This window comes from Aulonocara stuartgranti (genome assembly GCF_965226115.1).
Source record: "Aulonocara stuartgranti genome assembly, chromosome: 3".
Classification (NCBI taxonomy): domain Eukaryota; kingdom Metazoa; phylum Chordata; class Actinopteri; order Cichliformes; family Cichlidae; genus Aulonocara; species Aulonocara stuartgranti.
The window spans coordinates 67,456,402-67,474,288 of record NC_138941.1 but is presented as its reverse complement, the minus strand read 5'-3'; the positions used below and the strand labels follow the sequence as shown (position 1 = coordinate 67,474,288).

The 17,887-nt window shown below is 40.1% G+C and overlaps 3 protein-coding genes across 5 annotated transcripts in view; 2 read left to right on the top strand and 1 right to left on the bottom strand.

The window, feature by feature from the left end:
• The window catches only part of LOC309695629 (uncharacterized protein), a 409,672-nt gene that overhangs the window by 98,979 nt on the left and 292,806 nt on the right, over positions 1–17,887 (top strand). The gene's annotated exons all lie outside the window — the stretch shown is intronic.
• The window catches only part of LOC309695781 (uncharacterized protein), an 82,250-nt gene that overhangs the window by 3,328 nt on the left and 61,035 nt on the right, over positions 1–17,887 (top strand). The gene's annotated exons all lie outside the window — the stretch shown is intronic.
• The window catches only part of LOC309694288 (uncharacterized protein), a 79,239-nt gene that overhangs the window by 45,381 nt on the left and 15,971 nt on the right, over positions 1–17,887 (bottom strand). The window contains exons 2-3 of one of the 3 annotated variants that reach the window (XR_014272834.1): positions 5,791–5,892; positions 2,770–5,343 (exon numbers count right to left, since the gene is read on the bottom strand). The exons of 1 other annotated variant lie outside the window; for it this stretch is intronic. Coding sequence is in view for 1 of the 2 variants with exons in the window: in XM_082514246.1 (XP_082370372.1) it covers positions 4,267–5,343; positions 5,791–5,808 (1,095 nt within the window). In the remaining variant the exon portion in view is untranslated. Of the gene's footprint in view, positions 1–1,217; positions 5,344–5,790; positions 5,893–17,887 lie in introns of those variants that run through there. One more of the 3 variants, XM_082514246.1, reaches the window with a different exon arrangement.

Here is a 17,887-nt window from a genome sequence, read left to right as displayed (position 1 = left end):
CACACCCATACAATTTATGGTAAACTGAGCTGCCTTGTATTAACATATGTTGAAGATGCCTCGTTCTGTTTTCTCTGAGGCTGCTGTGCCATTTGGAGCAGAAATGAATATAAAGTTTACAGCATATCTTGTCACTGGAAATTGTTTGCACTGTTTATATATTTATATTATTTACTGTAGGTATTGGTGAAAAAAGCTTTATGTTGTGAAAAACTGAAATCTGGAAATTAGAGTTGTTGTGCCTTATTTTGTTGATGTTTTTACATATATTTCTTTTGAAAATACTATACTTTGTATATTTATTTATTTTTGTTTTTCTGATAGCATTTATTTAAAAAATAAATCGGACATTTTAAACAGTTACTGGCTACTTGAGTAGTCTTTTCACCAAGTACTTTTTTACTCTTACTTGAGTAACTTTTTTGACGACTACTTTTAACTTTTACTTGAGTAATAATATTTTAAAGTAATGCTACTCTTACTCAAGTACAATTTTTGGGTACTCGACCCACCTCTGGTTGCAGGTTATTGTTAAATTTTCCACAACTACTCGTAATAACACAAACACTAAATCCTCCTTCTCTTGTGCTGTTGTGTAGCAGTGTATACACCTGAGACTGTCACCTGTCTGTCTGTCCTGCACTCTCTCTATTTATCTTTCTCTCTGATTGTGTAATAAAAGTATGAACATGTATTTATAAGTTACACTTGTGTTTGAATCCTGAAGCTTATGACACATTTGATTTCCATTTTTGACAACTGCAAGTGTCCAGAGTGAGGACAGACTGAGGGACCCACTGCTGCACATCATCTGTGAGGCTTTGCACCCCTGATGATCCACCAGGACAAACTCAGCAGTGTGTGAGGAAGAGGAGGTGGAAGAGCCAGCAGCAGCTGACAGATGGAGAGAATAGACAGACTGTTCCCTGTTTGTGAAGGACTGCTAGAAAAGTTTAACATAACTAATCGCCTGTCCTGAATCAGTCTTATTAGGTAATGTTCACAGTAAGTTATCTTTCTTGTAGAATTGTGCTCCAAATAAAGAACTTTGTGTTGACAAGATTGTTAGTTAATCATTTACAAATCAATATTTGAAATAATCAGTCAAGAACAAGCCAAGTCTCCTCCTGTGATAAACCTCCACATGTACCACTGAAAACAGTTTATGTACTGTGAATCTGAAATCATGGGTCAAACTACTTGTTGTGAGACCATTTCTTTATTTTTCACACCAAACTATTTAATAAAAAAAAAAAACAACCTTTACACAGAGTTAAGCAAACATAACTAATGCTTTAACATTATCAGGATTTCATAATACAAACTTCAAATCAATAGGAAAACAGCTGCAGAACACATGGATCGAAATGAATTCATTAAAAAAAAACAAAAAAACATATGGACTTCATGTAGACTTCAAGCATACAGTAAATACACCAAAGTAACAGGAGGAGCCAAAAATAGGGGTTTATTAAAATTTTTGAACTTTTAACATTTCTTCGCTGCCAATGTGCTCTTTGCGTAATTGAATCAAGGTTACACTGACTCACTGACTCCATCTTCTGATACAAACTGGTATTACATGGACCTACAGGCCAAAACCAGTTAGCGGGAGTTTATTTTATTCTGGACATAAAGTCACAGCACAGTGTTGTTTCAAAGCTGGTGGACAGATTTAGTTCATTTTGGAAGTTTTACGAGCAACTGCTGTGTAATTATTTGCAGTTTTGGGAAAAAATGATTTAAGAGAAGATTTTACCACAGCAAAAGATTAAATATGAATGAAGGATTGAAATTTAACTGAGATAACACATAAAATGAATACATTAAAAAAAGAAGTTAAATTTAGGAAAAACTAAGAAAGCTGAAATAAAAGAAATTGATATACATATCTGATATGATACCAAACTGATAGATTAAAAGTTTGGTAGAAAAAAAGACATTCCTATAACTTTAATAATACAGTAACAAATACAACTACTAAACACTACTGTGTCCTAAGGGAACAAAGATTAAAATGTAACAGGGATAACATTTTAGAGAATTAAAATCCCTCAAAGGAAAAAACATAAACTTGATATAAACATATATCTCATGTATATCTCATGCACATATCTTTCTTTCTACATAGCACTTTAATTCTTATTGTCTGCACTGAAGCACCGCAGCAATTTCCTAATGTTGTAAACCTCAACATCTGGCAATAAACCCATTCTGATTCTGATTCTGAAATATCTATTAGGGGTGCAACGATACTCGTATCGACATTGAACCGTTCGATAAAGTGCTTTCAGTTCGGTACGCATATGTATTGAACAATACAAAATTTTTAATTTATTTTATCAACTTTTCTTCTGACGATGCTGTCTGTGTTGAGCGCTCAGTGGATCTGTGTTCGACTACTCCGCCTAGGCTGCACTGTCGAGCGCAGATCCACTGAGCGCAGCGCAAGCTAGCAAGACAGAAGCTAAGCTCGTTGCAACTTGGCAAATTGAACCTCCCCCACCCTCATTCAGATCTGGCCTTTGGAACTATTTTGGTCTTCATGTGAATATGACCCTGAAGGTAAGCTGTCATGGACAAAAGTAAAACAATATGTCGAATGTGCCACGCAATGCTCAATTACATGGGTGGGAACTACTGCGTTAGTGCAGTTTGCTCGTTAACGTGTTGATGCCGCCCAGCTGAAGCACGGGGCGATCTGCTTTGCCGTGTTGGGGCGTTAACGTCATTTCAGATTAACGCTGACAGCACTAGTGGGTACACAACGAATATTACTGCACATTTACACCGACATCATCCTAGTGCAAAGACAAGTGGAAGCACACAAAAACAACAAGCACGCATGCTACAAACTTTACCCGAGTCATTTAGACAGCCGTTAGCACATGATTCTTCTTATGGGGACCTGATATGTTTAATATGTTGCTGAGAAAATAGCCCAGAAGAAGCGTATAGTATAGCTTTTATTTCGGAAAGAGCCATTTCTCTGTAATAAACTCTCTTTTCCAAAGATGAGTTATTTCTCGATCTGATTTATTTATTTTTTTATTACTTTGTTTCAGCAACATTAAATGTACTGTACTTTTGAGTTTAAATATATATTTACAATTTTAATAAATGACAAATTAAAAAAGCATGAACATTTTTTTGTATTGAAAAAATATCGAACCGTGACACCAAAGTATCGAACCGAATCAAACTGTGAATTTTGTGTATCGTTGCACCCCTAATGTCTATACATGCAGCTTCCTAAATGTAACATTCAGGATTATTCACTGCAGCTCCAGAAATCAGAGCTACCTCATCAGATCCAAGTGTGACATCAGCTGACACTCTTTACAGGAGATTCCATCTGAACCCTGTGGAGCCTGATCTCAAGGTTTTTAAGTCTGACCCTGAAACCAGAAGAGGATCTTTCTCTCTCTTCAGATTCATTGTGATCCAGTGATTTCAGTCCTGCATGATCAGGCTGATGTTTGCACAGAGCAGATAATGAAGTGAATGTTTTTGCACATTGGTAACAGTGAAACAGTTTATTTACAGCTTGGGATCGTTTGTGTTCGGAGTATGAACTGAGATTCCTGAAATTCTTGTCACACTGGTCACAGCTTAAGTTCACTTCCATGTGTGTACGTTCATGTTTGTTACGATGACCTGATTGTGAGAAGCTTTTGTCAGTGTCTGCACTTGTATGGTGTCTCTCCTGTGTGGATTCCCTTATGCTTGTTCTTTAAGCTCTCGTGCAGTGGTGAAGGATGACTCACACTGGTCACAGTGCTTTTTGACCCCACTGTGGAAGAGTTCATGGATTTTAATGTACTTGGTGTTTGGAAGCCTCTCCCACATTCTTTGCAGTAGTTCATTTTGTCTCCAGTGTGTCTACGTTGATGTGGTTTTAGGTCCCGTTGATGATTGGAAGTTTTTCCACAAAGGTCACAGAGAAACTCTTTCCCACCACAGAGGTGGGAAAGAAAACAGTTTCCACTTCTAAACAAAGACATTGTAAGTCAGAGAATTCCTTCAACAATTTTATCCTGAACGTTGCCGGGAATAAAAAGCATCTCTGCCAACGTCCAATTACATTTTACTGTTTACATTATAACACTTAGCTTACTGGGCAAAAATTATTCTTCAATTTTCCAAACAGTTCATTCAGTATAATTCCAGAAGTTTACTGATCAGATTTGTTCCAAACACTCAGGTTACAATTACAATTACAAGATAAAAACTAAATACATCCTCACGGTAACTGCACTTGTAGAGTTACTTTCTGGTGTGGATCTGTTGGTGGCTTTTCAGGTGATGTGGAGATTTAAAAGTCTTCTCACACAGGTCACATTTATAAGGTCTCTCCTCGGTGTGACTAAACATGTGTCGTCGTAACTGTGCATCGGTTGCAAACAGTTTCCCACACTGATCACAGCAGGAAACATCATTTCCAGTGTGAATCCGTAGGTGAATATTTCGGTAGTGCTTGTCAATGAAAGTTTTTTCACAAAAGTCACAGCTGTAAGGTTTAACTCCACTGTGGATGAGTCTATGTTTTTTTAAGTTTTGAGACACGTTAAAAGACTTTCCACACAAGTCACAGCTGTAAGGTTTAACTCCACTGTGGATGCGTTGGTGTATTTTTAAGTTTTGAGCCTTGGTAAAGGACTTTCCACAGAAGTCACAGCTGTAAGGTTTAACTCCACTGTGGATGAATTGGTGTGCTTTTAAGCCTCCAGCCTGGGTAAAAGACTTTCCACACAACTCACAGCTGTAAGGTTTAAATCCACTGTGGGTGACTTGGTGTATTTGTAAGCCTCCAGCCTTCGTAAAAGACTTTCCACACAAATCACAGCTGTAAGGTTTAAATCCACTGTGGATGAGTTGGTGTGTTTTTAAACTTCCAGCCTGGGTAAAAGACTTTCCACACAAATCACAGCTGTAAGGTTTAACTCCACTGTGTATGAGTTGGTGTGTTTTTAAGCCTCCAGCCTGGGTAAATGAATTTCCACACAAATCACAGCTGTACGCTTTCACTCCACTGTGTATGAGTTGGTGTGTTTTTAAGCTTTGAACCTGGGTAAAAGAATTTCCACACAAATCACAGCTGTACGCTTTCACTCCACTGTGGATGACTTGGTGCTTTTTTAAGCTTTCAGCCAGGGTAAAAGACTTTCCACACAAGTCACAGCTGTAAGGTTTAACTCCACTGTGGATGAGTTGGTGTGTTTTTAGGCTTTGAGCCCGGGTAAAATTCTTCCCACACTCATCACAGCTGTATGTTTTCTCTCCCTTTCTTCTGTGAGGTTTGTCGGCCTCCTGAGAGCGCTGACTTCTTGCTCCATGTTGGTCCTGCAGTGACAGAGATACAAACAGAGGCAGTGAGTGAAATGCAGTCGTGGAACAAACTGAAACTCCCTCCATTAGTGGAGTCAAACATCTCAAAAAACACTTCGTAGGTGTGTTACCATCGCCTTCTGGTGATATTATTACATAACAATGATGCGCTACAATCAGAGTTGTAATTAAAATTACATATTGAAGAAATACTGATCAGTGGAGAAAATATTTTACTCATAAAAAATTGTGAGTTTAACTGATGATATGGTTTCAATGTGTGTAGATAGAATATAGTCTTTGTATTTTCTTGTAACTTCTGGGGTTTTCGATTTTGAATATCGATTATGTACATATGGATGAGCCAAGGGTGGAAAAGATAAAGCTGCTGTTAAGAGCTTTTTAAAAAATAACCAGCTGTGCACACAGCTTCAAAAAGTGTAACTGTGATATTTTTCTCACCTTTTGTGTTGAAGACATTGTTTCCTCTGTAGTGGCTGAGCTGAGTCCAAATGGCTGAAATTTTCCTCTGTTGCTCCACCAGACTCTTCTCCTGTTACTCAGCTAGGACACAAAACGTATATATCAGGGCTCTAGACTAACTTTTTTATTATTAGGAATTAATAGGCAAGTTGTATTTTTGAGAAATAATTTTATTATTGAACAACAACCATGTTCTCAATGAACCCAAAAAACTCATTAATATCAAAGCTGAATGTTTTTGGAAGCAGTTTTTAGTTTGCTTTTAGTTTTAGCTATTTTAGGGGGATATCTGTGTGTGCAGGTGACTATTACTGTGCATAATTCAAGTCAAGTCAAGTCAAGTCAACTTTAATTGTCAATTCTGCCACATGTACAGGACATACAGAGAATAGAAATTGCGTTACTCTCAAACCCTAGTGATTAGAAAAATGCAAATAAAATAATTAAAAAGTAAAGTTTAAATAAATACAATACAATTTTACGTATAACAAAAAAAGCTATGCAATATACAATATACAATATACAATATTCAAGTAAGGAGGCATAGTGGTGCAAAATAGGCAAATAGTGCAAATGGAGATTTAGTAGTATATGGTAAGAGATAGTGTAACAACAGAGTCTTATGAGGTAATGGCAGTCCAATGCTCCACAAAGTGACTGGAGCAGGCCAGTGAGTGCGTCAGAGAGTGAGTGTGTGTGTGTGACAGAGTTCAGTGAGACCGTGGTGGAGAAGAGGGGAGAGGGGGGCAGAATCGGGAGGGAGTTAAGCTTCCTGACAGCCTGATGGATGAAGCTGTCCTTCAGTCTGCTGGTCCTGGCCTGGAGACTCCGCAGTCTCCTCCCTGACGGCAGCAGCTTGAAGAAGCTTTGCATTGGGTGCGTGGGATCAGCCGCTATGCAAAGGGCTTTTTTAGTGAGACGGGTGCTGTAAATGTCCTGGAGGGAGGGGAGAGAGACACCAATGATCCTCTCTGCAGCCCTCACTATGCGTTGGAGGGTTCTATGACAGGACGCATTGCAGGCTCCAAACCACACAGTGATGCAGCTCGACAGGATGCTCTCGATGGTGCCTCTGTAGAAAGTGTACATGATGGGGGCTGGTGCTCCTGCTCTTCTTAGTTTGCGGAGAAAGAAGAGACGCTGCTGTGATTTCTTGGCCAGTGCTGTGGTGTTGTTCGTTAGTTATTAGGCAACTTAACAAAAAACAAATATATACCCATTTTAATTATTTATTTTTACCAGTGACACCAATATAACATCTCCACATTCACAAATATACATTTCTGACATTCAAAAACAAAACAAAAACAAATCAGCGACCAATATAGCCACCTTTCTTTGCAAGGACACTCAAAAGCCTGCCATCCATGGATTCTGTCAGTGTTTTGATCTGTTCACCATCAACATTGCGTGCAGCAGCAACCACAGCCTCCCAGACACTGTTCAGAGAGGTGTACTGTTTTCCCTCCTTGTAAATCTCACATTTGATGATGGACCACAGGTTCTCAATGGGGTTCAGATCAGGTGAACAAGGAGGCCATGTCATTAGTTTTTCTTCTTTTATACCCTTTCTTGCCAGCCACACTGTGGAGTACTTGGACGCGTGTGATGGAGCATTGTCCTGCATGAAAATCATGTTTTTCTTGAAGGATGCAGACTTCTTCCTGTACCACTGCTTGAAGAAGGTGTCTTCCAGAAACTGGCAGTAGGACTGGGAGTTGAGCTTGACTCCATCCTCAACCCGAAAAGGCCCCACAAGCTCATCTTTGATGATACTAGGCCAAACCAGTACTCCACCTCCACCTTGCTGTAGTCTGAGTCGGACTGGAGCTCTCTGCCCTTTACCAATCCAGCCACGGGCCCATCCATCTGGCCCATCAAGACTCACTCTCATTTCATCAGTCCATAAAACCTTAGAAAAATCAGTCTTGAGATATTTCTTGGCCCAGTCTTGACGTTTCAGCTTGTGTGTCTTGTTCAGTGGTGGTCGTCTTTCAGCCTTTCTTACCTTGGTCATGTCTCTGAGTATTGCACACCTTGTGCTTTTGGGCACTCCAGTGATGTTGCAGCTCTGAAATATGGCCAAACTGGTGGCAAGTGGCATCTTGGCAGCTGCACGCTTGACTTTTCTCAGTTCATGGGCAGTTATTTTGCGCCTTGGTTTTTCCACACACTTCTTGCGACCCTGTTGACTATTTTGAATGAAACGCTTGATTGTTCGATGATCACGCTTCAGAAGCTTTGCAATTTTGAGACTGCTGCATCCCTCTGCAAGATATCTCACTATTTTTGACTTTTCTGAGCCTGTCAAGTCCTTCTTTTGACCCATTTTGCCAAAGGAAAGGACGTTGCCTAATAATTATGCACACCTGATATAGGGTGTTAATGTCATTAGACCACACCCCTTCTCACTACAGAGATGCACATCACCTAATATGCTTAATTGGTAGTAGGCTTTCGAGCCTAAACAGCTTGGAGTAAGACAACATGCATGAAGAGGATGATGTGGACAAAATACTCATTTGCCTAATAATTCTGCACTCCCTGTAATGTGTTTTCTGTATACACTGTGCTTTTTCAGCATTCAAAGATTGATGGCACCGTGTCAGAGCACTGGCTATGAATTTCAGACGGATCAGGCCTTAACTTAACAAAAGGTTATCAATAGTTCTTTTAATCTTTTCTTATTAACCAGAGCTACATCCACTTCTGTCAGGCCTAGGCTACTCACTAGGGCTGGGTATCATCACTGATTTCTACAATCCATTCGATTCCGGTTCTCAAAGTCCTGATTCGATTCAACTTAGCCTCAGACAGTCAGAAATATTATAATTCTGATCATTTATCAGTACTGACACATGTGAGACTTCATCAGAATTGTGAACATCACAGCAGATGCCTTTGTGTGAAAGTAACTGAGAACAAAACACAGAAAAACATGAAGGAGACTGGCCTGACTTTTTATAGCAGATAACCTTAAAAACATTCTGCAATCTTATGAATAATTTTAAAAAGTTTAAATTTGTTCAGTATTGAACAGCAGAAAAATTAGGCTTTCTTGTCCGAGGTCATTTAAGTGAAAAAAAGTAAAGAAAAAGACTGGCTGACAGCGCTGTAAACAACGGTAGACTGGTGGGTGATAAGCGAATGAATAATGCAGAAAACAGAGATTTGAGACGGGAAACTGTTCTTGAAGTACAGAGAGAGAGAGCGAGCTGTGCATGAAGTGTGATTTTTACCGTGGTGGAAAAAAAGAGGCAAAACTCATGACAACATTGATCATATGTCAAGCGCAGTTTGCTGCTTCTTTTGCTGCTGGCTTGGTGAATTTTGGTTGGAGAGAGACAAAACCTGCAGCTCAGAATCTGTGTGCAATCCGTGTACCTCATTTGCGGTGTGGTGGTTGTAGTTCATTTGCTGTGTGGTGGTTGTTGAAATAGTTCTGTGAGCTTTAACCTGAGAATCTGGTGTTTCTGGTAAAACACAGTTATATTTAAAAGTCAATTCAGGATTTAATGAATCGATATCACTTTATTCAAACTACTCACCTGCACTTTCAACTGGACCACGGCCAATCAGAGAGGTTCTGCCCCTGACTATCTCTGATTGGTTTATGCCACAATAGGGGAATAATGTGTGTCTGTTGTTGACCACACGGAGAGTTGCAGAGATTTTTTATTTATTTTTATTGTTTTTACCCGAACAGTTGGTCGCACCGGTGTAACCAAATATTTTTTTTAGTTGCACCACAAAGAAATTTGGTCACACTCTAGAGCCCTGTATATATATGTATTTTATCCCTGACAAAAAGAAGCAGAGCAGATAAACTACACTCCTCAGTGACAACAATACCTGAAGCTTCAAGGTGAAACCTCAGTACCAACTACAAAAAGAAAGTCATCAGGTGTATTCAAGAACTTGAAAGGGAAGAAGCCACTGACTGCCCTGCACATCACCGCCTTTACCCAGGGAATGCTACGCCCTGTATATATGGACTTCCATAGTTCCACAAAGGAGTCCCGCTCAGACTCATTGGTAGCAATATAAACTCAGCCACCTACAACATTTCCAAGCACCTCATTACCATCCTAATGAGGTTTTTTTTAAAAACATTTCAAAAATCACTTTGTTAATGTGGAATTCAAAAATGACTTTACAAATGCAGAATTTATTCTACAATTCATTATCTAAGCACAAAATTCTGTTTTTGGAAGTGTGTGGCTATTGTATTCCTGCCTTTTAGGGGGAGCAAAAATCAGATAGGAAGTGGCACACATCATGAGGGGGTACCTGTTAACAACACACAGTGTGGTTGGCTGGGTCAACTTGCATGAATTTAGTTGTGCCTGACTAAGATAGAGATTTTCTTTTTTAGATGTTTCTGAATCAAGAAAGTGTAGAAAACAGTTTTGTTTGGGTAAAAAAAAGGGGGGGGGGGGGGGTAATTAAAATTACATACATGAGCACAAAACGTATTAATCCTACTAACACATACACACATGCAATGAAGCTCATGAAGACCAGATGATTTTAAGCATGTTTTTCTAAATTTAATCATCTTGCTCGGTTCACTTAGTGCAGGGGTCTCAAACTCAAATGAGCCATGGTCCACTTCTAGCTTAATTGGAGGGCCACTTTAGTGTCCAAGTAGTACAACAAACAAACAAACACGAAAACACCCACAAAATGTACAACCCATTCCTAAAATGTAGTGTTTTGTTTGTTTTATTTAATTCCAAATATTGTGTAACAAGACAAAATTGCAAACATGAGCACAATTTTTTTTTCTCACTCTTAACTATCTGAAGCCTTTAAGTTTCATTTGTCATATGCAAGTTAGCACAGGAACTTGAAAGGGAAGAAGCCACTGACTCACAGGGTAGGGCTGGGCGATATGGCCTAAAATTCAAATCGCGATATAATTTGAAGCATGTGCGGTAACGATATATATCACGATATATTCTTTTCTTCTTTATAACGTATTTTCCACACTTTAAGGCACACTTAAAATCCTTTAATTTTCTCAAAAATCGAGAGTGTGCCTTATGTATGAATTCTTGTTGTGCTTACTGACCTCGAACCGATTTTGGCTGCAGAAATCTGTTAAAAATGTTTTAGTACAACTTTGGTAAGCCCCACCGCTTGATGGATTGTCAGAGCATTATGGCTGCCGTAGTGAGGAGCTTCGCAGAGTAATCTGGGTCCAAAACTCCGTCCAATTTAGGTCCCAAAGTCAAACGAACACTAAGAGTTAAAAACAGTCTAAATTATTTCATCTTTAATTAAATCATCAGCGTTGCTGCTTTATCGAGTGTAACATCTCTGAATCCATGAAAACAAAATTTATTAAATTTAACGGAGTTAGAAGTTAACAGGAAGTTAGCTCGCTAGTTTCCACCTAAACATGACATACCATGTTCTGACTGAGAGATTTTTGTAACTAATTAAAACGTACAGCTCTGCTATCACTTCCAACATAAATGAAGACAGAAAACTAAACAGCAGTGGCGTTTGTAGGGTTACTGAAGTTGGACTACCTGGTATATAATGTGCTACGTGATTGCTAGCGACACAGCTATGTTAGCATAACATTAGCACAGTGAAGCTGGAGGATGAACGCCAACTTTTTTTTCACTCGATAAAAGTTAACGTGACGGATTCTGGTGGTTAGGGACAAATGATATCACATAGCAGGATGCTGTACACGGGCCAAACTGCAGTCAGGAGAACAACTGAGATTATTCATCCGCAATATGAGGTTAGTTATTAATATACTGCAACAACATGGGAATAGAACAGCTGTGAGAGAATTCAACATTAATGAATCAATGTTATGGAAGTGGAGGAAGCGCAGTTTTTGGCTTTCCCCATATTTCAAAAGTGCTACGACTGTTGCCCGGCATAATTTGCAGACGATAATGGTTGTAGCTGCTGCGATGCTTTCGACCAAAACAAGCTCAGCTTGATGCCATCATCAACATGCGCTATCGCGATATAGTCAAAATCTCTATCGTTGGCCAAATTTATATCGTTTCTATCGTATATATCACCCACCCCTAGCACAGGGTCAACATTGTAATGAAATGTATTTGGCGAGCAGATGACAGTCACTCAGCAGTGCAGTACAGTAATTTCATTGAACTACCAAATAAACAACTCTTTCTGGCCAGACATGCGGCAGCACTTTTGCTACAATTTTGTTTGTATTTAACAAAATAAAACTGCAGGGATAAGCGTACACATTAGTTTTCAACTGTAAGTGAAAACTGTTTTCTTTCCAAAAAAATCTCTCAATGAACTAACACAGCCAATCCCTCAACATGTTTGCACTCTCTTGTTACCTCGGCCAGGTCTGCGGCTCCTAACTGTGGTAAGGAGATCTCGGGCTAATACGTTTGGTTCCGTGTCGGGCTCGTAGCCGGGAACTAACTTTATTGTCTGGGGCTGTGTTCCAATTATTAAGAGACTGCACGCTTGAAGCACGCATTTTCAGCCCTATTAATTCACAGTGACACGACGACGGCTGTCCCAATCTGAGGTGTATACCAAATGCGTACTCAAAATGAACCGTCGATTTTCCCCAAATATCAATATCGTGGTCCGGCACACGCTTTGTGGTCCCATGCTTCCCGCAAATCATAGCGTGGCGGTGGGTGTGGATAATTTTGCCGCAAAATAGAGATTGAAAATGTGACGTCATTCAGGGGTAAAACCGCAAAGGATTCTGGGAATGAGTGGCAAGCGGTACTAGCGCAAGGAGGCTTTCACATGAAAACAGTCACACAGCGATAAAAATAAACACCAAAAATGGTAAGAAGCTGTTGTATTATTAACTGCAATAGCCGGTCGCATGACAGACACGAGAAGCCGACAAGTAAAGAGATCGGTTGTTATCGGATTACGTCGTGGAAGAGAAATTGTTTAAGCCATGTTTCCGAAGTAACAAAGAGCTGACGGATGGCCTTGATTGCAGACCAAATATAACGTTTCAGAACACTCCAGCTCACATGTTAGTCTGCTCCAAGCATTTCCACAAAGGTAAGTCTTCTGTTGTAGTTATTACGTAATTTATAATAACATAATTGTTGATGTAGGTTACAAATAAGTCTTATATTGATTTGAATTGAATTTGTTGCATTCTGCTGCTTTATGGGCTAATGTTTGTTGTGTTTTGTAGGAAAACCAGCCTACAAAATGCAGGAATGCGACCCAGGCTGGACACCCTCTATCAACCTGGGTCATACAGAGTTTAAAGCTGCTACCACAGCAAGATTTGATCAGTTAAGAGCAGTGTTGGGAATAACGCGTTATTAAGTAACGCGTTACAGTAACTACATTATTATTGTGGTAACGAGCACGGTAACTAGTTATTATGCCAAAATCAGGAACGCGTTAGTCGCTACTGGGATTTAGATAGGGTCGTTACTCGTTACTTTGTGTGGTGGCTATCGCGGAGCTTCCACAGATTCAGTAACATTAGCAAGTGGTGTAGGCCAGCAGGTGGATGAAGGAAAAGGGAGGCAAGAGGAGAGACCCGAAGCAGCCGCCGGTCCGAGTGTGAACTGAACTTCAGGTAAGAAGTTATGGCCTGCAGTCTCTCTGGGTCAGATATAAACCAAGTTTAGGTGGAGTTTATTTTCGTTGTGCTGACTTTTTCCGTACTGCGTGCTAGCTAGCATGACGGAGTTTCTATACAGCTGGGTGGGTGCTATGAAGTTAATGATGTTGCACTTTATTTTGTTCATAAGTTATTAGAGTTGCCAACCGTCCCATCTGGTATTCAGAGAAAATATTACGCGTTTCTTATTGAGGTGAAAAGGAACAGTTTGTCCTGTAATTCAGCTACAAAGACAAAGGCACAAAGCTGGAGTTATTCTGTGTCTTTGCTGCACAGCTGCCTCTCCTCTCATTCTCCCCCCTCCCTCTCCCGTTTCTACTTCAATCATGAAAACTGATCAGTGATCAGCTGATCGGCTCTCGTTTGTTTATTGCCCACTTTGCGCCGAAAGAGGAAACCAGAGGATATCGCGCTTGTGATGGCATGTCACACATGGTAAGCTCCACACCTCACCATCCGCTGTTCACTTTAGTTTAATTAACAGTCACTACTTTAAAATATTCTATTTATTGTTCAATATCGTTTCTTTATTAAATGTATTCATTTTTCCATCACACCTTCCAATGTTTATATGGCGTGCACACATATTAACCTTGCAAGGTCAAAGTTCTGTTTTATGTTATATTAATACATCTTTCTTTGTTTGAGTTACCTGGGGGTTGGTGTCTCCTCCTGTCTGGCAAAAGGTGTGGCAAAGGGCTGGGAGACCTGAAGTACTACTGACAGCCTAATTGGATTGCACCACATGCTTCATTGCCTGGGGGGTGTTTCACGTTTGTTTAAATGTTTTGTATTAGTTGGTTATATGGCAGCCATTTTGTTTTCCCCCGTGTGTGTCATTTGGTTTAGCTAAACCAGTATTTAAGTCCCCCTGTGTGTCATTTCAGCAGGTCAGTTTGTCATATGTTTGTTTGAGGTTCTGTTAATTATTATCTTGAGTTGACCTCTTTTATTGGTCTGCCTGTTTAAGTTTTGGCTTTGTTAAATATATTTTCATATTTTTGGGTCAATAAAACCCATTTTTTGAATTAAAACCACCTGTGTCCTTTATGCTTTACTGCTTGGTCCCTGACAATTGGTGGCAGCAGTGGGATCATCCAGTATTGGACACAGGTCTTTTTTTCTTTTTTTTCTTTCTTCTGTTTTTCCCCATGAGGAAGAAGAATGCATCGTGGTGGCAAGAATGAAAAGAAAAAGGGATCTGCTCAGCAAACCTGCGAAGAAGAGGAAAATGGAGCCTCAGGAGTCACTGAAGTTGTGGAGAGAGTGGAAAAGGAGCCTACTTTGTCTGATCTAGTCAATATGCTACATGCTCACATGGAACAACAGGATGTCCGGGATGCAAAACAGAGTGAGTTAAATGCACGACAAGAACAGCGATTTAAAGCCTTTCAACATCAGTTTAGACTTCTGCAGTCAGAAATCCAAGTCAGAACATCACCATCAGATTCTGCAGAAGCTCGCTCTGAATCATTAGAGTTTGATATTCATCCTTCTTCCTCTGCTCAGCAGGCCCAGGCTGAACCAGTTATGACTAATTCCAATCCAGCCATTTCACCAGCATTTCAGTTTCCCCTACAAATAGAGGGCAGATTGGAAAGATTAACTGAAGCTGATGATATTGAACATTTCCTGATCACATTTGAACGTATGGCTACAGCTTATCGATGGCAGAAATCAGATTGGGTTTTTCATTTGATACCCTTGCTTACTGGTAAAGCTAGAGGTGCCTATGTTCACATGGACATTGATGATTCATTAGACTATGATAAAGTGAAATCAGCTATTCTGTCAAAATATGACATTAACCCAGAAACATATAGGCAAAGATTCAGATCCCTGGACGTTCAACCAGATGAAAGCCCTCGCGAGCTATATGCGAGACTGAAGGAGCTTTATGGGAAATGGATCCAGCCGAAGGGTAAAACTATTCATGACATTGGTGAAACTATAATGTTGGAGCAGTTTCTCAGAATGTTATCTCCTGAGCTTCAGGTTTGGATCAGAGAACACAACCCTGGTTCAGCAATGGAAGCGGCTCGGTTAGCTGATGTTTTTGTTGCTGCCAGAAAGAAGGGGCAAGCATGGAGCCATAATGCATGGAAGGCATCGAGGGACACCCGGAAGATACCTCAGCAAAACCATCTGGATTCAGCAAATACAAGCACCAGTAAGACCTCTCAGTCTACCACTAGACCACCAAAGGCCTCTGGTAAGAAGCTCATTTGTTATCTTTGTGGATTAGAGGGCCATACAAAACCTATGTGCCCAAGAAATTCTGCTAAAATGGTGCAAATGTGCTTTGCCCCTCGTTCTAATGCTGATCCTGAGCAGGAGAGTGACAAATCCATCAAAATGAGTCAGATTGAAGTGAATGGGGTTCTACTGGATCTCAGTGCAGCATTTGATACAGTTGACCACAACATATTACTCAAACGACTGGAGAACTGGACACGTCTTTCAGGAACTGTACTAAACTGGTTCAAAACATACTTAGAAAACAGGAAATACTTTGTATCAATAGGTAACTTCACATCTGAGCAGACAAGTATCACATGTGGAGTTCCCCAAGGTTCCATCTTGGGACCCCTTCTGTTTAACATTTACATGCTCCCACTGGCACAGATTATAAACAACAACAAAATAAACTATCACAGCTATGCAGATGACACACAAATATATATCACAATGTCACCAGGAGACCAAGGCCCTGTGCAGGCTCTTGGTAAATGCATTGAGGAAATCAATGACTGGTTGTGCCACAATTTTCTCCAGCTAAACAAAACCAAAACTGAGGTAATAGTCTTTGGCGCCAAAGAAAAACGATTACAGGTCACCAGAGAACTTCAATCTATACATCTAAAAACCACAAACCAGGCGAGAAATTTGGGTGTAGTGATGGATGCAGACCTAAACTTAGAAAAACACATTAAGACAATAACAAAGTCAGCTTACTATCACCTCAAGAATATTTCAAGGATAAAAGATCTGATGTCTCAACAGGACCTGGAAAAACTAGTCCATGCATTCATCTTTAGTAGGCTTGATTACTGTAACAGCATCTTTACAGGTCTACCTAAAAAATCAGTCAGACAACTACAGCTCATTCAGAACTCTGCTGCTCGAGTCCTCACTAAGACCAAAAAAGTGGACCACATCAGTCCAGCTCTGAGGTCTTTACACTGGCTGCCTGTCCGTCAGAGGATAGACTTTAAAGTCCTGATGCTGGTCTATAAAGCTCTGAATGGTTTAGGACCAAAATACATCAATGACCTCCTGACCCAGTATGAACCTTCCAGATCCCTCAGGTCATCTGGATCCGGTCTTTTATCAGTTCCCAGAGTCAGAACCAGACACGGAGAAGCTGCATTCAGCTTTTATGCTCCTTATATCTGGAACAAACTCCCAGAAAGCCTCAGATCAGCTGAAACACTCAGTTTATTTAAATCCAGGTTGAAGACTCACCTATTCTCAGCTGCATTTGAATAAAGCACCAAATCCACACTTTTAAGCTTAAATTTCAAAACTTACATTTAACTACTGATTTTATCTACTGTTCTGATTTTATCTGTTTTGATTTTATATACTGTTTTGTTTGTTTGTTTGTTAATTAGTTAGTTTATTTGCTTGTTTTAATCAATTTTAAATCATGCTTTTTATTTGTTTTTGTTTCTAATGTCTCTGTAAAGCACTTTGAATCACCTTGTTGTTGAATTGTGCTATACAAATAAACTTGCCTACTCAATGCCCTTCTTGACTCTGGCAGTTCTCGGTCTCTTATTCCCTCAGATTTTGCCCCACCTAATATTGTTCGCACCAGTGATACAATTTCAATCTGTTGTGTCCATGGAGATGAGAAAAGATATCCGACAGCTGACATCTACATTAAAGTTCAGGACCAGATGTATCTGCTGAATGTGGGTGTTGTGAACAGTTTGCCTTACTCTGCCGTGTTAGGGCGTGACCTTCCTGTGCTTTTTGATTTGTTGGAGTCTGAGCAGACTGAGGAGTGTTATGTAGCTGTTACCAGAGCTCAGGCTAAGCAAGTCAATACCCACGCTGAGACCCTGAGTGCCCTGCCTTTTTTTAAGGAGGAGTTTGAGACAACTGTGGTGAAGCCACGGAAGACCCGCAGACAAAGAAGGCAGGAGAAATTCAAATTTTCACCTGTGGATACACTAACAGACGCTGAGCCAACACCGTCACCCCTAGGGTTTAATATTCCAACTGAAATTGCTGAACTCCAAAAATCTGATCAATCTTTAATATCTCTTTTCCGGAAGGCCAAAGAAAAGGAACCTGGAGTGGAGCAGGTTCTTAACAGTGAGTACATCTTGCAAAATGTCATTCTGTATCGTCAGCAGGGGTCGGTGCTGCAGCTGGTGGTTCCCCAGAAGGTTAGAAACGCCATTCTCACCTTAGGGCATTCTATTCCGTGGGCTGGCCACCTTGGTAAAC